Below are 25,889 nucleotides of genomic sequence, written 5' to 3'. Positions count from 1 at the left end.
AGGTCACACATAAAGAAGTCTTGGTTCCATCCTCCCACTTCCCACAAGCTACAGTACCAGGTCACCAGCAACCAGCTCAAGTCCCTGGTCACTATAAACCAGCTCAAGTTCCAGTCCCAGATCAGCAGCAATCCAGATTCTCTGGCATCGGGGGTCTCGCCAGACACCACTCCTGTTCCGGTGTCAGAGGTCCTGGCAGGCACCACTCCTGTTCCAGCATCGGGGGTCCTGGCTGGTGCCACTCCTGTTCCAGCATCGGGGGTCCTGGCTGGTGCCGCTGTGTGTGCATGCTTATTACAGATAGGGCTCAATCCATGGCTGTAGAAGTGAATGGTCTGGAAGCACATTGGTCCACTGTTGCACCTCATATGATGTCCTTGCACTGCATTGTGCATCAAATGGTGCTGTGCGCAAAACTAAGCTGGGAGCTTAAAATGACAATGGACAGCGTGATTGCTACGATTAATTTCATTCACTCAACATCAAGCCTCCAACATCGCTTATTCTGCAAGCTACTGTCAGACACGTCTGCTGAGCATCACGACCTGCTTTTGCACAGTGACGTCAGGTGGCTATCCAAAGGCAAAGCACTAGAGTGTTTCTGTGATTTAGGTTAGGAGATCACAACTTTCCTTAGCAAGTTAATGGCCAATGTCTGCTTTCTGAGCGTTATATTCAAACACCTGAATGACCTAAATGCAGGACTACTAGGTAGAGACAAACCTGTAATTGAAATTCTGTAACAGATGAGCACATGCACAGACCTTTTCGCGACTGACTTGAGCACAGGCAGAAGGCTGCATTTTCCGACGCATTGCATCTCATCCCCGGCACAAATCATGGTTGTGATGACAGATTTCATTGCGAGGTTGAAAGAGAACTTTGCTGGTCTATTGGATGGACTTTCTCTTCCCACAGAGGTGATTGGCTTAGTCAGAGACCCATTCACTGTTGCAACAAAAGGGGACTTATCTGCCAGAGCAAAGGAAGTGGTCCGTTCCATTGAGGAGAGGAAATTCCTACTCTAAGTTGTCAACATGCAGTCGTCCATAACCATGGCACAGGAGCTTCGCACTAACAGGCCTGCAAAGTTTTGGAGAAATGTCAGCATACATCAGTTCCCTAATGTTAAGAAAGTAGCAATCATCACGCTCAGTATGTTTTGATCAACATGCACATGTAAATCAAGCATTTCGCACAACATTGTTAAACATTTTTTTTCATTACCTTAATTTGTGTTGGTTTGCATGCTGAAAATGTCTGGCCCAGCTAAATTTCTTGGTTTTAAAATCTGGCCCAGTTGAATTTGTAATTGAATAGCCCTGCTCTACAGGTTGGAGCCGAAGTAGGGTATTACATTGACTTCACCATTGCTGCCGCTAAACAGAAGGACTTACTCTAGATGGAGCCATCAAAAGTGGTGATGCGACACCAGTGCAGAAGTAAGTGCAGGCTCACACCAACCACACTCCTCTGACCTGCAGAGGTGACACAGCTGCTACAAGACATCCATAAACAAGGAAAGGACATTTTTCGGATGAGGATGAAGGACTAGGACTAAGGACTAAGGACTTGACACCAGACGCTGCAAAAATAAGGCCAGGAGAATCATTAAAGAACTTAGACACCCAGATAACTTTTCCCTGTAGATATCTACTTTGATTATCATTGTCCCACAAGACAGGCAGAGACACAGAGGAAGGACTGAAAGAGGTTTTCTAATGTCAATGGAATCACTTGAAAACAACTCCCCAGAAAAGTGGACAATACTGGACATATTCCAGGGTTCTAACAGTCATGAAAAACCTGGAAAAGTCATAGCATTTTTCCTGGCCTGGAAAAGTCATGGAATTAGTAAATCACTGAAAGTTGAAAAATGGGATTTTGTTGTGTGTAAAAAAATTCTAACTGTAATCTTCCATTGATAACCTTCCACATAATGTAACAAATACCCCTTTGTAGATACTCTTCTCCCATTGCCAGTAGACCAGAGCAGCTCTGCACCAGGTGAGTATGCCTTTTTTTGTGTGTGTCTCCTTCAACGTCACAGACAGGCAGCAGAGAACAGGTAAACAGTAGAGAGGTCCATGGAGGCCTATGAAAACTTTATGGTGGTTACTTCTTTTAATGTATCCCTTAGTTATTTCAGTCTCTATTTCAAACTTGGTGCAAACTAATTTGGATTGATGTTTGAGCACTGCTTGGGTGGAGATGGACAGTATTTTAAGACGGCTTGTCATTGCATCTTGCCGCTAAAAGGGCTAAATTACCACGTTCACCCTGGTGTTGTGTTCCCATCGGTGCAGATCAGAGCCAGAGGCGATAAATACCCACGTCTACTGCCGAGTCATTTGACCTGGGTGTGAATACCAGTTTAAACCTTTCAAATAAAATTAAAAGGCCAGATGTTAGTGGGTATTAGCAGTTTTTTGTGCAGTGGAAAAGGGGCTATAAAGGTACATTATTTTATGTGGCTCTCAATGTAACATAGCTCACACTGACGTGACATTTCAGTCACCATCACTTACGTTTTCCATTTTCTCCCTTCATGTATGCTAGTTGAAATTATGGTGCGTTTGTTTTGTACTCGGAGGTCGGAAATTCCCAGTACCCAGTTGGAAGTTTAAACTCGAAAGCACCCTTAGATCAGATTTCCAACTCGGAAACTCGGAGCAACCGCATCAACCCTGACTTAGGAATTCAAGATGGCTGCCGGTCACATACATAGTGAGAAAACACTCTACTAAAGTGCTGTTTATAGCAATTTTATCTTATTTGTTTTAGGTCAGCCTCATCTGCGGCGTTCATCAGTTGGAGTGCATGATGTTTTTGAAGCTGTCTATACTCCGAAAGTGCAAGGGAAACAAAGGCTTTCTTGCGGGCGTCCATGTTTTTTGCGACTTGTCCACCGTTGTCAGCTAGAATGCAAAAACTGTTGTCAACTCGGCAGTGACGTCATTCCCACTTCCGACTTCCGACCTCCGAGTACAAAACGAACGCACCATTATGTTTGAAAAGAGATTGAGACACAACACATGAGTGTAGGGGCTTCCCAATGTCCCTTGCCAGAAATCCATAGGCCCAGTATACAGCCAGCCCACAAGCTGGCTTAGGATAGGCTACAGTTAAACTTGACAGTTTAATTATTAAACTCATCAAAAAAGGGTGATATAGGTGGTGGTGGTGATGATGTAGATATGGGCAACTTGTGATAGGGAATTAAGACTTAATCAGTTTTAATATTTTCTCCTATTTTTTATTTATTTATTATTATACATATAGTTTATAGTCTTTAACTCCACACTAAAAAGTCCCATACGTGGCTATATAACTTTAACTGTCACTGAAACTTTGATTCCTGTTTGTTTCGTACGGGGGTTTTACTCACAGGACCTGCAGGTCTTCCCGTTCTTTCTCGGCTGATAGTTACCTGGCTAGCTAGCAAGCAATGAGCGTTAGCTTAAATTACAGCATTAGCCTTATCATTTAACCTACAAATGCACATTATTTGGTAAATGCACAATAACTTAAATATATCTTGACATTTTTTGCGAGTAAAACATACATTCTCAAATAAGCTTAACAGTTAACAAAAAAGCTAAAGCTCCGTCCCGCCAGGCTTACACATTATCGACTGTCTACTCATTTACAGCACGATAGCCACACTCATAGCCTCACCTCAATAATATCTTAAAGTAGTAGAAAAATACTGTTAATTTTATTTCAGGAATTTAACCAAAAGCCCATTGAAAAAAAAAAAAACTGACTTTGAGAGGAGTAAACCGTTAGTGTAAAATACAACAACACGCAATACGCTTTATGCTTTATTAACAGGGTAAAGTAGGTTTTAGTTCAGTAATGATATGAACTAATACCAGAGCAGACTTTAATGTCAATATCTTAACCAATAACTCACACATTTAAACTGGATAACAAAAGCAAAGTAAATTCTGACAATTTGTTAGTGACATTCACATATAGGCACTGAAAAAGTAAAAAAAAAATTAAACAGTCACACACAAATAAATACACAGGTACAATTTCATATTAGCTATCCTAAATATGCAAAAGATGAGGCGTCAAACATTTTCAAGTGCAATAGGTAAGACATTACAGTACAGAAACCTCATGAGCCTTTTAAAATAATAACAGGCTCTGGTTTGGCATTGTTTTGTCTATGCTAACACATGATCCTCCCTCTATACGCTCTAAAAGACAAGCATTGACCTCAAAAGCACCTCATACACCACCAACGTAACTGCAGCAAAAATCAATTAACCCCTATTTCATCAGGGGGGTTACAAGATTCCTCGCTGATTTCAGTAGCAGTTTGCAGGCAACCATCCATCCTTCGCTCTTTTTACACACACATTAACCACAAACACGAGTGTAGGGTCCCTCGGGTGTCAGCTATGCCACATGTGAAAGGTTTCAAGCTTGGTAATGTCTCCAATTTTGCTTAAGAATCGGATATAAAATTAGCTGTAATAACATTCATTATAACAAAGGTTTATACATAGGAGGTTACCCAGAAAAAAGGCATATGTATTGTATACTGTGAAAAAGGTGCAATATGTTTGCAGGTTAGTTTTATAGTTTGGTAAGACTGCTAGGTGCTAGACAAAGCCCTGTTTTGAAGCTTTATACTGGTTACAATTCCACTATAGAGTGTGTCAGCTATAATTAAAGGAAAATAGTCTCAACACTCATAAAAAAGCTCCTAAGAATTCTAATACCAGTTTTCACCACTAGACCATTTTCTTTAAAAAGGATCCACATCCCTATGCGTTTTTAATCTTCATGCTGTCTTCATTCAATGACAATCAAAAGCTTTGCCTCATCTTTCTGCTATTTTTCACTGCCTGGTCTGTTAGACATAGAAACAAAACTGTTTCCCCCAAAACCAAAAATGCTTATACTGTATGTGGTGCAAAACCATTATTAGACATCTCAATGTTTTTATAGTTTATATGCTGAGTGTCCATAATGCCCAGGAAATAGTGAAAATAACAATCTGCAGATTGTCTTTTGCAAGACAGCAGCTTTTTAGCATTTAGTGGGATCATCAGTCCTACACATTCAAAACACAACAGGTTTAACTATCCAAACTAAAGCCTATACTGTAGATCACTCACTACTAAACGCTTCCTGTATCTCACTGACCTGTTTTATTGTTGCCCCAGTGGGCTGATGTAGTCCAGTTGAAGACACACTTCAGTGCTCATAAGAGACCTGAAGTGACTTGAACACAGTGGGGGGAGAAGTTTCCAGTCTGGATTCCTTTTCTAAAGTTTTGGGTAGGATTTTGTACTTGAAATCTAACGGCATCTTGGCACTATAAATGTAAGCACAAGTGTTGCTGTAATCAACACTGGCTCAAAATTGTTTCATATTTGGGAAATGCACTTATTTGCTCTCTTGCTGGCAGTTTGATAAGAATATCAACACCATACCACTGTCTTTTCCAAATGGTAACCTCTGCGGCTGCAAAATGAAGGTAACGTGGAATTACCAAAAATTGCAGTGCCACTAACGGCCACTTGAAGCTGGCTCCAAAAGCCAGTCAATCCCCATAGACTTTGCAACAGAAGTAAACATGTTTACAGCCTGGTAAAAACAAAATGCGGTCAATAGCTAACTTCCCTCTTCATGACAACTGCACAGGGGCTGAATTTTTATATAACCTGTTTAAATTTTATTAAGGCTTAAAGTTATGCATAATTAAGGGTGTGGTCACTGTGAATTGACAGGCTGTCAGCAAGGTGTCTCCACAGTCTGAGTCAGATCCACCCCTCGCTCTACAAATATGGTCACTCCTAGCGGCAAACCAAGTGACAAATCACTGTTCTGAGCAAATTATTGATAACTTACAGTTTGTGCAACAGTCCACCTTCCACCTTCTCTTCACCTTTTTCTATCTCTCTCTCCATCTCTCTCGTTGTCAGATTTTTGACCAGTAAAAATCTGCTGGAACTTGAATCTTATAGTTAAATCTCTCTGGTCATAATGTCTTGTAAGAATATGTCCTCTGAGAAAATGTAGGCCTAACACCATGTCCTAACAGCAAGCGTCTCTCTCTGTTCACACTGAATCCTTTAAACATGCACTGCTATTACATCATGTAAACCACTGTACAGTACCTATCAGATGTGTGCTTATGTAAACATAGGATATCAACTGTTCGCTTGAGATCATACTGAAGATATAACCATTTAAAAGATGGGTGAATACTTGCTGTCCTCCTACTTTGTACTTTTTAAACAGAAAACACGTTTAATATTGTGATACTTGAAATAACATACAATATAGCCAACAGCAGGAAGGTTGTTTTTAGTGATGGTCATTCAATGAAACCTTCCATGAAGCTCTGTGTTGTGGGTTTGCAGGTTTGCCAGTTGGGCAGGGCCATTTGGCTTTCTTACCAGGCTGGATTAGGGCAGATTTTTTAAAAATTCCTAACCCACGCATCATTACAAGATGGCAACAGCCACAATGCTGGTCTTGTCTAACCCCAGATTCGCAAGTTCAAGTGATCATTTTAGTCTAAACCATTATCTTTTCCTAACCCCAACCAAGTGCTTTTGTGCCTAAGCAGAACCAGACCTTAACCACAGTGTTGTCAAACCATGAAACAGTGAGACAAGAATATTTTGAAGCAGCTTGCCATTGGTTTGCAAATCTGGGGTTACCATCAAGCCACGACCCAAAATTATTATGTACCTTTATTAAGCAGGATAATGCGTAATATGAGCTTTGATAAGATATTAATGGGTGAGTTATACAGTCTACAGTTTCTTTGCTAAACATGAAGCTACAGCATGATTACCTACATAGCTAATGACTCAAAACAGGAGTAAACAGCTAACATTATTCTGTCCAAAGCTAACGGTATCCACCTTTTAAAGCTTTCTAATTAACATGTTATATTTTGTTTAGTTAATCTGCTAGAAAACTAAGTAAAAACAGTTTGTGGTTTCTGTTGTCAGCCAAGAAATTCTTTGGCGCAGATCATAAAACTGTAACTTGTCAATGTTGATAGAGCCAGGCTAGCTGTTTCCCTGTCTAAGCTAGGCTAACCGGCTTCTGTAACTTTATATTTACCATATGGACATCAAAGTGGTATCAATCTTTTTATCTAACTGCCAGGAAGAAAGCTATTCCTCAAACCTCTAGATAAAACCTGCGAGGCACCACAAACTTTAAAAAGCAGTAGTAAGGTCACACACTGAGGAACGTGCAGGATTTTAACAGTGTTCATTTGTATAGTGATATATGATGGGGGAAGAACTATTAGCACCTCGAATTCATCCGAGACTGACAGCACTGTGGCCTGAGAGGAGCAATCTTTGTCTTTCTTAGTGTAATTAGCTTATAGCCTACAAATGTTAGTAGAGTCCATTATAATAACAGGTACAGCTCATGTTAATATTAGTTTTAGATTTCCACTCATGTTTTCATCAGAGATGCAAATTTCCAAGTGTTATTTTGTGAAGCTTTAACATTTAGTGCACTTGTGAGGCTCATGTGAGGCATATTGCTGTTATTGTGTTATTGTGGTATATGCCTAAAGTAGTCAGGCAGTGAAGCCAGTATATATTTAGTAGGAACACTGAATAAAATAAGGGGAGTCTCAATCTTAACAAATCCATCCATGTTTTATATATATGACTGAATTCTGCAAAGTTTTAAAACTGATCACATGCACATCAGATTCTTGTATACACTGCAAGGTTTCGGTTCTGGATGAAACCGTGCGCCCTAATTTGACTTAAACTGAACTGTACTTGAATTTAGTGATTTTCAAACTAGCACCTTCTATAAGAATGTTTAAGCCTCTGTTAACAAACTCTAGCACCTAACACTGAAATAGCATACTATCGTCCTCTCTAAACCCAATCAGTACCACTAGTGTTTACTAGACTTGCCAGATTTGCCAGATTTGCTAGCCTTAGCCGCTTTGGTAGCTTTGATGTCCATCTTGGTCTTCTGGATACGAGAGAAGATCTCCTTAAAAAGGGCCTTGTACTCTGGAGTGTTCTGTCCCAGCCTCTTATCCACTTGCTCCACCTGCTTACTGATGCTCTCAATGGCCTCAGGGGTGGAGGGCGACTGGGTAGGGGTAGGAGGAGGTGCCGGGGTGGGGCCCATGGCACAGTCTTTCATGGACGGGTCTCTGGATACGGGTCTGGAAGTCTGGACCCCGGCGTGGCACAGACTCTCCTCGTGGCGCCTACACTTCCCTAACAACTCCTCATATTTCTCCAGTAAGGCGTGGTACTGCTCATCCACCTCCCTGAGGATGGACATCCCTCTTTTCCTCACGCTGTTGGCATGGAGGGCGTAGCTTCCCCTCCTGCGGCCAGACGCATCGCGGGCCACGATGGCATTGAGCGCCGTGTCACTGCAGCTTTTCCTCACAGGGCTGGACTCGGGGAGAGCCTCCCCTCCCACACCTCCTCCGCCTTCAGTTTCCTCCCTCACGCCGCCACCTGTCTCCCCAACCTCAACTTCCAAGAAGGTGTCAGTCTCTGGGGTGCTGTTGAGGACAGTCTGGGTAATAGTCACACCGTCATCCTCGCTGCTCAGCAGGAAAGTCCGAGCACGACGTAGCTGCTGCAGCTCCTGTAGCTCCACCTCCAACTCCCGTACCCTCGCCTGGCAGCTCTCAGCATCCTAAAAGCAAAGACAATCAACACTTTTCCTAAATATGATTGAAAAGATATTCTCGACAGATGTATTTGTATACCACTGACGTCACTTTCGACCCATTTTGCTTTTGATAGTCTGACACCCATTAACCGAAAACTAACCAGCTAATTTTAAGGGACAAAAAAAAAAAAAGAAAATGACACAAAATACAAGACATCTTTTCTTTTGGTCAAGCACTCCACTGACTCAGTGAGCTCCAGTGCTGCATTTCAAAGCACCGTCCATTCAGAGGTGGTGAAATTTTAATGTTTTGTATGTAAATGTCTTGCCTTTTCTTTATTTTATGATGGCTTTGTTTACAGACAGACAGCTAGCAGCCACGTTTGCATGTGGAAACATTATACCCACTGCCCACCCTTCGGTCTCCATTGGTTAGCTAACGTAAGCCTTGCATTCTACACTGCGCACCAGCCAAGTCAGGTGGGAGCTAGCTAGCGGTGCCGCTCATTCGGAGATTACCGCTGGTGAGGCGGAAAGATGGTAGCCACCTTCAGGTTTCCCCAGCTAACACTGGTGCGTAAGCCGCTTCATTTTGAGCCGCAAAACCCCTTTAGCATTGTTTAGTACGTTAGCAACACTAGCTGTGCTGACACTGCTAACTGTGCCAACAGAGCTTGCAGCTCGCAGCTCTATATACTGAGCCACTTACTCACCAGAGCAACCTGGGAGGAGGGTGGGTGAAATGTTTCCACAGTAATGTTGTTGATTCTGGACAGCGTTACTAGCAGAAATCGCCTAATGATTGGTGCAGCTAGTTAGCGCCCACCTGACATGGTCGATGCACAGTGCAGTAAACACGAGTAGCAAAACTAACCTACAGACCAGCATGTGTAATAGGGCCGTAACGGTACATGTATTTGTGTCGAACCGTTCGGTACGCGACTTTCGGTTCGGCACGACCCTGTACCGAATTATTGGGCGCAGGATATTATTTTATTTTATTTTGTTTTATTTTAATTCCGTTTTTGTGAGCCGAACCGTTTAAAAAATCTAGTTCCCCGCCGGACATAATTGAGTGAAGGACCGAGTCCGACCGTAAATCTTTCTCGCATTTTGACAACATGGCAAGTGAGCCTGACAAACCTGAAGACCCACCCGCAAACCTTAAGTCCTCCGTTCGGGAATACTTTGGTTTCAGGGTAAAATACGAAGATGGAAATAAACAAGTGGACAAGACAAAAGCAGTGTGCCGACACTGCAGAACAGCGGTCAGGTATGTACTTGGAAACACGTCTAACATGCTAACGCATCTAAAGCGACACCACCCGAGTTTGAACGTTAACCGGAACGACTAGAAAAAGCAATCTGGTGCAAACTATGATCGTCGTCGTTTAAAAATAAAGAGCGTTTCCCTGACCATCGCGCTAAAGAAATAACCAACGCCACTGGAGTTGAGTAAAATTGTTTAAGATGCACTTTAGATATAAGCATGTTTTGTTTACTGCACTTTAACAAAGTGGGAAAGCTAAGTAAGTTCCTAGTGAAAGTGAATCTGAGCAGGCTTTAAAGCTGACCAGCTGCACTATACTTTTTATTTTAATTGAGTAAAACTGTTAAAGCAGAAATTTATATTTATATTTTTCATTCAAAAAATTTGTTAAAAAAACAGCAGGATTTTATTTTTCACTTTTACATTTCTATTTTCATTCAAACAATGTGAAAAAGCAGGATTTTATATATATTTGTTTCATTCAAAAATTGTGTTAAAAGAGTTAACTGCTGTGGTGGTATGTTTTAATAAGGTTACCAATAAGTAAAAGATATTTAATAGTTGTCTATTTTTTTCATTACTGTACCGAAAAAAACCGAACCGTGACTTGTGTACCGAGGTACGTACCGAACCAAGATTTTTGTGTACCGTTACACCCCTAATGTGTAACCAATCAAAAATATTCTCAGTAGTTAATCAATTGCTGGTTAACCCTTGACATCTCTATTACATACATAATACACTTAAAGCAGGTGAACCAAAATTGTTAAAAATCTACCTACCTGCACCCGTGTCTGCAGGCGGGAGAACTCTGCAAGAAGGAGGTTGCACTCTCTCTCCACCCCCTCCCTACGACCTCTCTCGGTCCGGGCAGCCGCTCGTAGAGCCGATACCGCCTCCCTCAGATGCTGGTTCTCTTCTTCAAATGGTGGACGCTTTGTGTCCACTGTAAAGCTCTCAGCCCTGCCCACTACAAACTCATCCTCATACCTGACAAAATGACAGACAAATACAGAGCTAGTTCCTTGCAGGGAGTGTTTTTCATTGTTGTAAAAATGACTGGCAACCTGCTCTCATCCTTTACAGACTGTGGAAAAAATAACAAGTACCTGGGTGCTGTGCAAAGCTCCCTCAGGCAAGGGAAGGAGTGAATGGTCTTGCGTCGTTCCCTCTTTTCCCTCCTGACTCGCAGCTGCTCCATGGAGCGAAGCTGCTCCACCTGCCCTGAGAGAGATTCCACCTGGTTCTGCAAAGCCTCAATGGTCCCTGTTAAACTGGTCCACAAGGAAGAGAAAATGTTTGAGAAATAAAGAGGAGGGGGATGAAGGGATAGAGAAAAGAAAATGTCTAGTCCCACTTACCTCTCTATCTTTTGTTGTGAGCTCTTACTGTCCATCACTAGTGTGTGGTTGGTGCGTTCCAGCTCTCTGGCAGTACCGTCCAGCTGCTCGTACACTTTGGCATGCTGCTCGTTCATGTCCCGAAGGACCTCCAGCTGCTTTGTCAGGTACTGTGGGACGAAAACATACCTGCTTGTTTGTACAAACACCTTTACGCCGTGTCCACAGACAGGAGCAACAATCTTAAGGCCCTGACACACCAAGCCAACAGTTGGCCGTCAGTCAAAGTCGGACCGTCGGTGAACGTCTGTCGCCCTAGTTTTCCGGTTTCCCTTTTTGCGTTATTTCCTCTCACGCAGGCACAGAACGTCCGTCGGCCGTCAGATGTAGTCTTTGTAGTGTGTTCAAAGGCAGCTGACACAGGGCAACGTGAAGCGTTGGCTTTCGTCGCCGCTAGTTCTTTGATGTCGGTTTGGTGTGTCCGCACCTTTAGAGCTTCAGATCTCAACCAACAGCATGGGAGAGCATGTGTCATTGATGTGATTCATTTATGTAATTATTTATCATTTATCTATTTATTATCTATTTATTGATGGCTGATACTGTTTTTGTCGCGTTAGTCTAAAGTAAGTACCTAAAGTAAATACCTTGGTTTACCGGAATACTGTGATACCGCCAAAGCCTAGTCCTGGTGGCACCAATTGTAGTGGGAACTACCACAGATACCACAGTTCATATGTCTGTCTGTTTGTCTGTCTGTCTGTGGACAGATTTTGTCAGTGTGATAACATCGCAACCATGCAAGATGCAGTCACAAAACAGGTGTGTAGTTGAGATCAAGATGGAGGTCAAATTTAAAGATGGGTGTGGTCCAAGCAAGGGGGCTGAAAGTAGAGGGCTAGGAAGAAGTAAAGAGGCCACTGGCCCCCGACTTTACACCCCAGCCCACATCTGTTTTAAATCGTGGTTCACTGTATTGAGGCTGGAGTGATGCCATCACAAAATGGTCTTTAATTTTTTATTTATTTCCAGACCCTCTTCTCAATTTGACAGAACGATCTCAAATTAAGATCTACGTAGCTGTTTGCAGAGCCACTGATCATATCACATGATCTTCATCTGCAGATGGAATTTACCACTTATCACTTACCACTTATCTTTTTCTCTTTTTCAGCTGTCTCTAAGGTCAAAGGTAACTTTAGACTTTAAAATGTCCAAAATTGTACTTTGTCTGATTATAATCAAAGCAATATATAAATTATATTAGTGACCCGTTTTATTAAAAACAGTTTGCATTGTTGTCTTATTCCTTCACATACAACTCTATTAAATTCTAAAAAATATTACAAATTGTATCACAACAACATGGATTAAAGTAAGGTAACTCATTCACAGCCTTACTATTAAAGGCACGTTCCTAAATATCTTTTCTATTACCTGTACTTATTTTAATTTATTAATTTAATTAATAGATTAGGCTAATAAGGGAGAAATTTGTTCTTAGATTTGACAAAACAATGTCAAAACCAATCATTCTGAATAATATGAAGGCCCTTCTCTGTGCTTCCCATCCTGCCTGAATCAGGTCAGACTCTTGACAGCACTCCATCAATTATACCTCGATCTCTTGCACTTGCTCTTCATTAGTGATGTACATCTGCTGCAGGGAATCCTCCAGCTCTTTGTTCCTCTCCAGCAGTGTCTTCCCCAGCTCTGCTGCCAAGTGGAGGTCTAGAAATTAGAGTGAAATTGAGAAACAAATGAACAAGTAAGACACGAGTGCAGACAGAGAGGTGTAGCTTGAGCTAGATGGATACAAAATGCAAAAGTTGAGGATAGGGAAAAAGAAGGCCAGGGAGAGATGGGAAAGGTGAGATGGATAAAGACATAAGGAATATGAGTGTGTGAAAATGAAATGGTGGTAGAGCAAAGATAGGCTAAGAAGGATTGAGAGGACAAAAAGGGGGAATTTAATCAGACTTCAGCCATACAATTTAGATTACCCACTGCCACGATTAATGGGGCGCACTGTTCTATTTTAGGCGAGGTTATAACAGGGTCTGGAACAGAATGATCAAAAGCTCCATCACATATTCTCAGCCTGCGCTGGACCAGTTCAATTATACAGAGAGGAGAGCAGCGAGACAGAAAGACAATCTTCTTCCTGCAGCATGTCCCCCTGCAGGTCTTTTTCTCTCCGCTGACTGAATATGAAGGTCAGAGATTGGTGCCAAGATTATTTGAAGAGGCACCTCTCCGCTGCGATTAGGACAGAAATAGGCTGAAATAACGCAGGAGACTTTGGCTGAGGCAGGGAATCATACGTTGTTGATCTTGGTCTAACAACTCTTGCTCTAAAGTCCACTGCTCTACCATTATTTCACAACACTCCACTGTTTTTTTGTGATTTTTACTGTTATAGCACCTCCAAATTTAGCTGAGTCACTGTCATCGTTCTTTATTCTAACTGTGCCCTGACTCAGCGGTACAGATGGCCTACATTATAGGTCTGAGTCAGCAAGATGTGGTTTGCGACCTCTCAGAAAGACAGCAGAGGACTAAACTGAACAGCCATTGAAGTCATCTCTCATTCAGTCCTGGCACTGTCTGCAGTATTGAATAGTGATCACCAGGATGGATGCCAAGTCACAAGCCTCTCACAGCAACTCCTGACATACTGTATATCACTGCAACACTTACCTCAAATGGAGAAGATAAACTGTGTACTCAACCAGTGTAATGTAAACAGGGTCGCTTATACACATAGTGAAAAATCAAGAGAATTATCATCCAACCCTGAAATTCCTCTCAGCTTTATGGAAGGTTTTTAGCACCTTCCAGCTCAGTATTTGCGTTTTACAACTGTACTGTTTTGGTTCAGTCTTACCGCTATTATAGCTTTGTTTCCTGTTGTAGCAGGCAGCTGTTTTCAGTGAAAAAGCTCTGATAAACCCACTGTATATGACCTGCTCAGCATCAAACAGCAGACAGATACAAGCAGCAACTAACTGGTGAACAAAGGAAGCCTTTAGCAGCTAAAAAGAGGGATCAGGAGTTGGTGGAGACCAAAAATGGAGCAAAAAGCAAAGTGAAACTTAGACTTAGATTTACCAGGTGCCCTACAACACCAATCCAAATCTCAGTAAAAAATGGGAGGGGGGAAGATGTACAAGGTTTTGTTTGTCTATGAAAAAGAAGGTGTTTTTTGGGGGTGAATATAGGGCTGATATGGCAACATTTTGGATCTGAATAACAAAGAGACGAGCCAAAAACAATACACAATGTGTTTACTTGACAAGTTCTGGTGTAAACACTGGCATCGCGGCATGGAGGCGTTCCCAAGCGCCTATTATTCAGGGTTTGGCGGCTGCACCCTGAGATAAATAGAGTTCAACTTTTGGAACGCAGCAGCGCGCACCACATGTCATGTGATGAGGTTCAACCAATCACAGTAAATATGAAGAAGTTGATCATTTTAGTGCAGGGCTACCCAGAGCTTTACATCTTTGCCACAGACAATATTTTTGGTCTAATACACTGGTTATGGTCGCTTGAGGCGCAACCTGCCTCCATGCACTTGAAAGCTGGCACAGAGTAAGCACAACGAGTAGCATCCAGCGTCTGACCTCTCGTTTTCCAAGCAGTTAAAGCAGCAGCATGTGTATGGCCCTTAAATCTTCAGGAAGATTTTAGTTTACGGATATATTGTTATCAGGATATGATGGCTGAAAAGTAACAAAAATCGTATGTGCAGAAACCTGTGGTACAGACTAATATACTGTATTATTATTATTGTAAATTTCAAAACTGGTTTTAGCCTTAAAATTCCAGTGTCAGACAGGTTCTATTTTTCAGTCCCTGCATGTTTTGCTCCTCTTCTACCTGGCGGTCCTGTCCTCACCTCCTTCAATTAGACTAATGAGCAGCAAGCTAAGCATGCAGTTGCCAACAGCTCCATATGGACTAATTCATACACTCCCCTCTGTGCTGATAGCTTAATGAATTCCTGCGGGGCCCTGGCGTCAGCAGCTCTGGTATCACTGAATAGATTCGTCCTGGATACTGTTGTGATTGAGGAGCCCACCCAGCCCTCTTTCTGCTGGACGAGTTAACTAGAGAGGCTCTATAGGAACAGTCTACAACTCAAAGCATGGAATTAAATTCTTTCATGATAAATATGAGAAGGTGTCACTTGCAGTGAGGATCACAGAGGATTATCACCCAATTTACAGTTCCTCTTAGCTCTACAGAGGGTTTTAGCATCTTTTAGCTCGTTGTTTTGTTTTTACGGCCAGCATTTTTACTGCTTTGGTTTACCCTCCTCACTCCCCACTAATGGCCGAAACATGAATTCATGCAAGTTTAAAGTTTGTTTTTTAGCAAAAAAGTCAAAACTCTCCTAAAACACAGTAAGTGATGATGTCTGAAATACACTGAGAAAGCATTGTGTAGTTAGCGGTGACAGTGCTAGCTATGATAAAAAAAATAAATAGTACAACTTACAAAATCATTTCTTCAACAGTACTTGCAGTACTTGGTTTTTCTTTTTGTTTATGTTGTTTATTGTGATCATCATGCACCGAAATACCAAGGAAAATTCCATGGCAGTATCCTATTCTGAAAATAACTGGGTAGACCATGCAATGTCATGGTCAGTATAATGTCAGTCTAGTACGCATTCCTCTCATAATAAAATCAAAGAGTTATATAAGCTCTGACGAGTTCCTCCAGCCTTGGGCCAATCTGACAAATCTAAAACCAAATTCCACCAAGAAGACCAGACAACTCAAACACTGTGTTCCGGCTGCCAGAGAGGGCAAGGGAGCTCAGTGACAGGAGAATAGAAGAAGGGAGAGAGAGAAAGACCCAATCAATACAACTCTCTGCGTTAGCAAACAACTTAGCAAGTCGATACTCGCCACAGACAACTGTCTGTTTGCTCCACACAGACCTGAGGCCTGACCCACACAGGATGAAACCACTGATGCCCAGCATAATCACATCATGTATGACAAATACATTTCCTGCATGCTTCAGCAAACCAGTTGCAAGCATAAGGAGTGTGTTTGTAGGTTCAAAACACTTGATTGCACGTTTCTCACTGTAAACACCAGCTACTAAAAACCTAAAGACGTGTGTGCACATGTACTGTAGACATTTTCGATAAAATACTAGTGATCTCTTCTACAGGCGGTGTTGTTTTGGTAGGTGTATATCTCCCATGAGATTTATTGGAATGTGGACTGGAAACCAAGATTTCTCCTCCTTTTGTCCTGTGTTACAGATGGGACTTTCTAACAGAAAAGGTTCTAGAAACATTCAGTGGCCAGAAATGAATTATTTAGTGCTATGGCCGACTGCTTTTCTGCTCATAAACTGCACTAATGCATGAAAATGCCAAAGCAGCAGTGTGTAGCAACATTTTTATGACCCACACTGGGACCTTTGCTCTTTAATACTCTGTATTTGGGTGGCATAAACACTTATTAAGCTGTAACAAGAACACTTAACAGCTGAGGAAGCCTCTCATCAGATGAAAGTCAAGCCAACAAGCCTTCAGTCCCAGCTGGTAGAGCCACGTATTTTCCTCTTGGACTGGGGCCAGTAGAGGCTTTGGCTAACGCACAATAGCCCAAACAAAGATGCATCCAAATTACATGTCTGCATCCCTCCTGTTTTTCTGCTTTAAGAGTTGAAATGTGAGCTTTAACTACAACATAAAATCTTTTACATTCCACAGGGGGACTCTGATTTCCAAGTTTGACATCTGCTAAACTTCCACACAAATGTAGAGCTTCATTCTCAAATTACTTAAAGGAAGAGTATGACATTTTGGGACATGAGCTTCTTAACTCTCTTGCTAGTTAAAGGATCCGTATACGACATTCAGAACATTAACATAGGAGAAAACAACTATTTGCTTGTAAAAATGTAGTGGAGTAATGATGTCCTGAGCAGAGAAGGAAGTCATTAGGGTTGGGTCGGTATGAGGAAAAAAAAAAAAAAAAAAAACGGTCCAGTTTTTGTAAAAAAAAACGCATCAGGTCGGTAATACTGGATTTTCGCCACTTAGGGGCGCAATTGACTCATTTAAAATAAAAAACGACCTTAGGACAACAGAGTGACAGTAACACGTTGTTTCTTTTATTCCTTACAAATAAATTTTGCAGCTAACTCAATCAGTGCAAACAAGGGTTGCTTCCTTCGTCTGGCTCAAAGCCAAAGTGTTGCCATAGTGGCGCATTCTTTGATTTCTTTGAGACTAAATTGTCCGCCATTATCGACTCCCCGTCACTATTAAACAAACTCCAGGCTACAGTAGAGGCCTCGGCGCATGCGCACTCGCACCCCCTAGCTCAGTCCCCGCCCCACCCCCACCCCCCTCTCTCTCCTGCTCGCTGTGCGCTTGGCGAAGAGGCAGACACAGGTGCCCACAGACTCGGGTGTACTATAAGCGGAGCGGACTGCATGTAAAAATGTCCGTGAAAAATCCCTGCGATGTGAAAAATACATGCCGAATAGTCTTTTGTGTGACACTGGTGCGCGGAGCGGAGTCCGCACGGTCGTACTTTGCGCGGAGTCCGCTCCGCATACGTTCCACCCGAATATGCGGTCCGGTTGGTCTCAAAAAAAAAAAAAAAAAACCCCGTCCAAGACGGAGTACCGAACTGAATTGGTATTACCGAGAACCGACCCAACCCTAGAAGTCATGGTAATTCTGTGTGTATTGTAATCCGAGATTTTATGTTTTTGTTGTTGTGGTAGATGATCCTGCTCTGCACTGCACTCATATGGTGGTTATGGGCACTTACTGCTGATCACTGTATTGTTGCGTAAGTGTAATGCCCCCCCGCCTTAGTAAACCATAGCTCTTTCAGCACTGTTTGCACTGTTAGTACCATTAACAGCTAGCACCATTAGCTGCTAGTTGCCAGTTTAGCCACCTCCATGTTGAGAAGACAATCCCGACTCAGATTCTGAATCATAGATATGCTCCGAATGTTATATATAACTCCTTTAAAGAGGATCAGACACCGTCCTGACACCAGCCAGTTAGCTTAGCTTCGTGCAAAGACCACCTACCAGTACCTCTACCTTACTGATATGACAGTACTCCAGGAGGTAACTGCACCTGGGCAAGAAATAATCCAGAACATAATGCTCTGTAACACAACATGTCCTTTTTACCCTTGTTTGTACAGATTGAACAAACAAGATGTAACATGTTAATGAGCTCTGGGAGTCCCAGGCAGGCCGACTGTGTAACCTTTGGAAGGTACCAGGCTAACTGTTACCCCATGGATATTTCATGACAGGGTCTAGATTCTCCTTAGTCATTAGTTTAAGGTCCACACAGTTTAAAATATTCAGCATCACACTTGCATTTGGCCATGTCATTGAGCTAGTTTGCTGTCTCTGTTAAGTAGGTGTTCATTAGTAGCTCACTCGACAACAGGAAACGACACTTCAAAATAAAAGTTCTGTGCAAGAGATTCACTGTACTTAAAAATAAAGAGTGTTTTTTACAAACTTGACATGTTTGTGATTCAAGTGCAGTCCATTCAGAGTGGACCTGAAACCCACTTTAGGACTGCAACCCATCAGTTGGGAACCACTGTATTAAGAGACCTGGATACAGCATTGACAGCAAGCCCCTGCTCATTCCTATCAAAGTTGCTCAGTGGCACATGAAGCGGAAAAAGCTCTATTTTCGGGGTATGAAATTACCCGGATGATCAGCGCTGCTTCCACACCATTAGGTCCATAGAGCAGGCACACTAGAGACATATGGCTGCCAAGCATGGCTGAGTGCGCCTGAGTGGCTGACTTACAGTTTAGTGCTTCGCTAACTTGAATGTGGATAAAATAAATAAATATCTCAAAGTTCTTTTGCATTGTGACGTTCAAAAAATGTATCCACAGATTTATAGACATCTCTTTCTAAATGTAAGTCTATGGGAAAAAGTCTCTTTGAATGGCATCACGTGATGGATTACGGAAATTGCAGTACCACTGATTGGCCACTACAAAAATTGGCTTCAAAGCCCAGCACACTTCTGGGGGCCTGGTTTCCCCCTGCTCCCAGTCTTTATGCTAAGCTAAGCTAAATGACTGTTGCCAGTAGCAATGCTCTACTCTCCATAGGATTGGCTGGTACTTGTTGCATCTTTTTTGGGTTGGTTAGCTTTAGGTAAGAGGAGTGGGATTGGTTAATTGTAGAATATCAGTGTAAGCCAATCAGATCTTCTGGAAATCCTGCAGTAAAATCCTTCATTATTTGTTGGTAATCCAATTACAACAAACTGAGTATAAATATATTGGAATCAGCTTAAAAAACACCCAACAAGTTTTTAGCAGAAGGACATAAGCTCCTACAAGGCAGCTTATATAGAGGGCATAGGGTAAACAGACCATGCCTACAAGGATGTGACAACCAGTTTTGGTGCTACACTATTTTATGGCTGCAGCTAACAATTAATTTCATTAATGATTAATCTGCCAGTTGATTTCTTGCTTTACCTCATGTCTAAACCTTGGGAATAAATCACAACTTCCCAGAGTCCAGTATGACATCTTAAAATGTGTTTGTTTTGTTCTACCAAAAGGAAACAACCCAAAGATATTCAAATGTGACAGAGAAAAGCAGCCAGGTCCTCTCATCTGGGCAGCAGGAACCAGAGAATATTTGGCATAGTTGGACTATTTTTGCTTGAAACAATCAGAAAAATAGTTGCAAATTATTTTTTTCTACTACTAATCAGTTCCAGTTCCTCCATGTTTCTCCTCCATAGACCTCGCAAAAGAGCCTTTTTCCCCCACAGCACTTTGGTCAGACTGATGAGCCTTTCACTGCTTCCTGCACAACAACTCCAGTACTGTAACACAGTGACAGTGGCGTCTCTCTCTGAAGGATTCGTGGCATCCTGAAATGTCGCACAACAAAACATGAGCTCAGGCCGTCAGCACTTTAAAGCACAGTGCTGCTCTGAGAGGTCTAACATCCTCAGACGCACAGCTCTCTGCGTGGACTGTTTTACACCAGCCATTTTGACTGATCTTTTACTCTGTCCAAATCGTAATTCCCCAAATAAAGACTGGTGAAGATCGACAGTGTTTTTATCCTGCTGTGACAAATTGTGTGCAGGATGTAACAAACCCATGACTTTATGATCGCAGGTACCTGTGTGCCTGTGTGTGCACACACTGTATGTTTGTAGTCAAGTAAAAATAACTGAATCAGCACTACGTCATCTCTGGGAGCATACAGTTATAATTACTTGCCACGAGGACAAGTGAATGAGAGATGAAGAGAGACCGGAAATGAAGTAAGTGCTGCAGAGAACAGTGAGGAGTCTTTGTCTATGATGAGTCATATTATAGAAATGTTAAAACCGCAATCAGCAGGAGGGATCGCCAAATTTACTTATATATATTGAAATTGGTGGTAAATCGGCTAATAAATGTCTTTGCAGATGTTCAGTAAGTAGCAATATACAGTGTGACCTCATCTAAAATGTACTTTGCTGATAACCGAAGTGAAATATAAAAAGCCAGTCCTCATCTATATGGAAATTAACTGATACAATAAGTCCATCTGGCATAACATAATAGTGATTAGATACATTTTTTATCAATACTGAAATACATTTGGAAACCTCTTAAAGGTGTGATAGCTGTGATAGATTCACTCATGCTGTTTCCATAAAGAGCAGGTGACCTTGTAATGGAAAAATGGCGGTTAATTAGCTGACTCTGAACTAGGTTAATTACACGGAGTCTGAACAGTGAACCCTCCTGCTGGTTTGTTTTTTCAAGATTTTTTTCTTTATGAAGTTATGATGAGGATTTTTGGTAGTAAGTTCATGGTTCTCTTTATCGGGAAAATCATGAATATCATGTCCAGCAGCACCCAAAAAGACGGCTGGACAACCAACAATAAAAGAGACTGTGCTAATATAGACTGCATACCCACCAACCTAAAATCAAGCACCTGCATATTTCATACTGAAAGATACGATGCCATTTCAAAAAGCTTAAAAGCCTGGCCACTGGGCCACTCACTAAAGCAACCCTAAAAAAAGATGTGTCCTGTCTGATGCCATACTTATTTCTTAACATGATGTAAGGTAAAGTGATTCCACTATAGTTTTAAGCATATTTTGATGATAAGCTGGATGATACCATGAATAACAATTACTTTGGCAAGGATAATTGTGACATCAAATTTTCACATCGTCCAATGCCTACTCACACTATTTACATATATTCAAATACCAGGACCAAGATGTATGTAGCTGTGACAGATTCACACATACTGTTACTGTATAACGCAGGTGACATTATCACGGAAAAACAGAGGTTATTTAACTGACTCTGAATTAGGTTAATTAGACAGAGACTGAAGAGCGAACCCTCCTGCTGGTTTGTTTTTGCCCAGTCATCACTACCTGCACAGTGTGCGCTGGATTAATTAATTGGTTGGTTGGTTTTCTCTTTGTTAATGGTTCCTCCTTCTTATGTGTAAGAATTTGCTGTTAATCCTCGTCTTAACATTACAGTATATTGTACATTCTTGGGTTTTGGAGTCTTGGTCAAACAATGCAAGACAGTATAACATCACCTTGGGATCTAGGATGTTGTGATGAGCATTTCACACATTTTGCTTATTTTTTATAGACCTAAAGAGTAATCTATTAATGGAGAAAGGATTTGACAAATGAATCAATAATGAAAACAATGGTTAGTGGCAGTTCAAACCAGCACAATGTCAACTTAGAGGAAAATGCAGACTGAGGCTGCCTCTACATCCTGCTGGTTATTAAAAGCTTATATTACATTAGTATTTAGACCCTTTAAACAACAATATACAGTTTTGGTGAGCATATTAAGCGTTTTTGTATATAATGGATGAGTATATATAAGGTGGATAAACCTTGACTCTAGTTTTCCAAGCAACAAAGGCAACCATAGACCCAATGTCATCATAATAACACTATTGCTTATCTTGTGTATTCAGACTAAATGATGGGTTAATGACTCTGAAATGATGAGTACACTTTGTTCTTTGCTCTGTGATATTATACATTTTATAATGTTAAATTTCCAATAAATGACAGCCCTGGTTACAGCCTGTTACCATTGTCACCAGGGCTCTATAACACAGTCTGATGCTGACAGTCTCCAGCAATAACAGGCCCTGCTTGGCATGCTGTCAATGTATTGTTGTCAAAGAAGCACAGCCCGCTCATTAGGAACTACTTCAATGTTGGTTTGATTGCATTGAAATAGAGGAAGTGCTTCTAAAAGACATCTCTGCCGTCTCTTTACATGACAGAGAGCCTTTGTTAAGTGGAGGCCAGCTGACCGGCCACACCGGCACAGGCGCCAGCAGCTGACGGTGGGGATGCTGCGGGCTGGGAGGATGGTTGTCTCCTTGTCTTACCCTGCTCCAGGTCCTGCTGGTCGTACCACGGCTCTTCCTCCTCGGTGACGAATTCCTCCATTGTCCCTGAGTTTAGCATGGGGGACGCTCTCCTCCTGAGCCAGGGGAAAGCGCAGAAACAAGCCGCTCTGTTGGAACAATGGAGCTCCGGCTCCTCCAGAAGGCAGCGCTCGCTCCTTCGAGCTGGAGCTGCGGGCAGCCTTCTCCCAGCCAGGCTCTCTACGTGTTTCCTCTCTCCTTTCTCTGCTCTGTGTTTCCTCGGTCACTCCCACCTCTCCCTCTCATCCCCCCACCGCCCGGCACCGGCCCATCCCGGTCCTCAGTCCCGTTGCTGCTGCTGCTGCTGCAGAGGATCCTACAGACGTGGCAGCGATGTTGCAATAACAGCACTTCCTCTCTGCCTGTTATCAGCGGCACACTCGCGGTGCCTTCAAGTGCTGCTCGTAAACAGCGGGTGTACAGTTTTGTTGCCATCTGACGAGCTTTCGGCAAGTGCGCCCTCTAGATTTCTACATGTAAAACGGCATGACACCATGAATTCAGACCCATTCATTACAAAGGCACATCTGATCAAAGCTAACCATAATATCACGAAGCTAAAATTTCAGTCAGCATCTAAACGCTTCATTACCTCATCGGATTTGGAGCTCAGACTCCAGAAGCCTGCAAAATTGTGAATACATTAGACATTTTTACAGATTTATTTAACAAAATAAATGTCACATTCACATATTGTTGTTAGTGTAAATAAAGGTATAGTCATATAAATCAGCAGCTTCTCCAGAAATCTGGGTTCAGCTCTGGGCAGCACCACCTCCAACCCCATTGAACACAACTGGCAGTGTTCTCAAGTGGGAAGCCAGTGAGGGATCGCACACTTGTTGCAGCACAAGTTGCTTTTACTTGTGTCTGTACATCAAAATACAGTGGTCGAATGTAACAAAGTAGCTCAAGTAAAGTAACTTATGTACAATTTCGATGTACTTTTAGGTTACTTGAGTAAGCTACTTTATACCCCAACTCTACACCATTTGAGAGGGAAATACTGTGCCATTTACTGCAATATTTTAAAGCTTTAGTCATTAGTTACTTTGCAGATTCAGAATATCAGTGCAAAATATATTAAACAAATAAATTGTGACATGTTATTGCAGACTAAGCTGTATAAATAGTATGTCCTTTTATGTTTTTTTTACTTTGCCTGCTTCAGGAATTGGCCCACAGGGATAAATAAAGTTTTTTTTTTTAATCGAACTGAATTCAAATCAGCCCAACTTTTACCAGCTTAAACATTAAAGTGCTGCATACATTAATGTATCATGTAATCCAATGATAAAGTATATATTATTCTGAAATTAGTCATGACTGCTTTTACTTTTGGTACCTTAACGCTTAAGTTAACTTCATTACTTTTACTCGCAACAGAATATTTCCACACTGTCTGTGATTTTTCTATTCTTACTTAGGCCTAAATGGAACATCAGAGTACCTTTTCCTCTGCTGTCAAAAAGTGTATAACATAACCGAAACAGAGGCCGTGTAATCAGTACAAGACATGTCCTTATAATAAAGCATGTGTATGTGTTGCAGTGATGCTGGATGGGGGTGATGGTTTGTATAAGGGTAGAAGGGTGGATGTACTACTGCTGGAACAATTCTTAAAATCACAGTATGCAGTTCATCTTATGGTTCGTCTGGATATGAATTATTCCTGCTGTCTACATGAGTGAATCTGAAGGGAGGGTGCATTTGTAATATCACCACTCTATTACTAAGTGGTTTGTCTGAGTAGAATCAGAAGCAATCAGCTGGGGCTGGTGATGATAGGGTGTTTAATATTTTTTATAATACAAATCAGAAAAAAGTAACAATAATGTGTTACCCGAGCTCAGTTTGGTGCTCTGTTTTGTAGCTTACTGACAGAAAAGGAAAATACAGTTTTTGTCTTGACAATTATAATACACTTTATTCTTGTTTAGAGTGTATACAATCCACCAAATGCAAGAATAAGGCTAGGAGAATTATTAAGAATCCCAACCAAACAGAGAAGGGCCTTTTCTCCCTGTTGAGGTTGGGAAGAAGTTACCAATACCAAAACACACAGTACTAAATGTTTGTCTTTACATAACCCTGTGTCATTTCACAAAACAAGCCAAAATGATGAAATGCTGAATATATAACAATTTTGTCTGAGTAAAATCTTCTAAAACAGGATTGCAAATCTGATCAGGCATTTGATGCCAGCTTTCAGCACCTCACAGTTATTCATAATCGGCAGACATAATTCTGTCAGTACCAAAAAAGTATTGCTGATTGTAGTTCTACTTTGGGGTAACTGCTGCGAAATGGTTCAGTTCACTTCTGCTACATGCAGTGTTGTATGTTATTTTCACCACTAGAGGACATGGTCGAGTCTTATACATGCCAGAGTAACAACAGAGATCTCTCTCAGCTCTAAGGATTGAATTAATACAGTAATTCTTAATCCTGCATCACTCCCCTTACATTCCACAGGAATTCCCTTTGTTGCCTCACAGCTGCATCCAATGTTAATTATGATTTAATACATAATTCTTATAATAGGGAACATTTAAGTGCTCATCAGTATAGTCATATATTGAAAGTTTGGGTTCTTCTGGCTTCTAAGTAGCCTCAGTGTGGATGCATTACATCCACCTTTTGTGATGTCTGATGGGATATGTAACATTTGTAGTATGGTGTTAAATGTTTGTATTTATGTGTTTACATGTATTTATGTGAAATTGTGTACATCCTGGGATGCATGGCAAATATCAGATTTTTTTCTGATAATGAAGTGAAATCAAATCAAATCTCTCACTGGGTTCGAATAAACAAAATTCAAATAAATGTTATTGACGCATATTACAATGTGACTAGCTGTACTGCTTTGTTTTATGTGTCCTCAGCACGCTCTGTGATAAAATGCTGAATTAATACGTTTCCCCCAATGAGAGCCATTTTTGTGCCATAATTCTATGGGAGAGGGTTCATGAAATTGTCTTCAGCAATTAATTAAAGAGGGTTGGCATGGAGACATGTTTTCAAGGCTATTAATACAGGAAGATCAGCTTGTGCAAGTGAAAAAAGAGCATGGAACTTTGCAGAAATTATAATATATATTTTGAGTGGTCCCCCTCAATGTGTATATTATAAATACTGCAAAGTT

General features: G+C 41.5%; 1 protein-coding gene across 1 annotated transcript; it reads right to left on the bottom strand.

Moving 5' to 3' along the window:
* Nucleotides 1-3,811: 3,811 nt before the first annotated feature.
* On the bottom strand, nucleotides 3,812-23,290 carry LOC126399359 (cerebellar degeneration-related protein 2-like). Its single transcript, XM_050059228.1, has 6 exons — nucleotides 22,703-23,290; nucleotides 12,878-12,990; nucleotides 11,281-11,429; nucleotides 11,029-11,193; nucleotides 10,702-10,909; nucleotides 3,812-8,673 (listed from the first exon to the last, which is right to left on the bottom strand). The coding sequence occupies exons 1-6, from the start codon at nucleotides 22,779-22,781 to the stop codon at nucleotides 7,906-7,908; spliced, it is 1,482 nt and encodes a 493-aa protein (XP_049915185.1). The 5' UTR covers nucleotides 22,782-23,290; the 3' UTR covers nucleotides 3,812-7,905.
* Between the last annotated feature and the right edge of the window lie 2,599 nt (nucleotides 23,291-25,889).

The sequence above is a fragment of the Epinephelus moara genome, chromosome 13 (genome assembly GCF_006386435.1).
Source record: "Epinephelus moara isolate mb chromosome 13, YSFRI_EMoa_1.0, whole genome shotgun sequence".
In the NCBI taxonomy this organism is placed as follows: Eukaryota; Metazoa; Chordata; class Actinopteri; order Perciformes; family Serranidae; genus Epinephelus; species Epinephelus moara.
This window is presented reverse-complemented; position numbering and strand designations above follow the sequence as displayed.

Excerpts from the sequence above, each read along its gene's own strand:
- LOC126399359 (XM_050059228.1), bottom strand. The coding sequence starts at position 22,781 with ATGCTAAACTCAGGGACAATGGAGGAATTCGTCACCGAGGAGGAAGAG. Across the intron at positions 12,991-22,702 it reads CCAGCAGGACCTGGAGCAGG|ACCTCCACTTGGCAGCAGAG; the intron begins GTAAGACAAGGA and ends TCTAATTTCTAG. Across the intron at positions 8,674-10,701 it reads GCCTGCAGACACGGGTGCAG|GATGCTGAGAGCTGCCAGGC; the intron begins GTAGGTAGATTT and ends CTTTGCTTTTAG.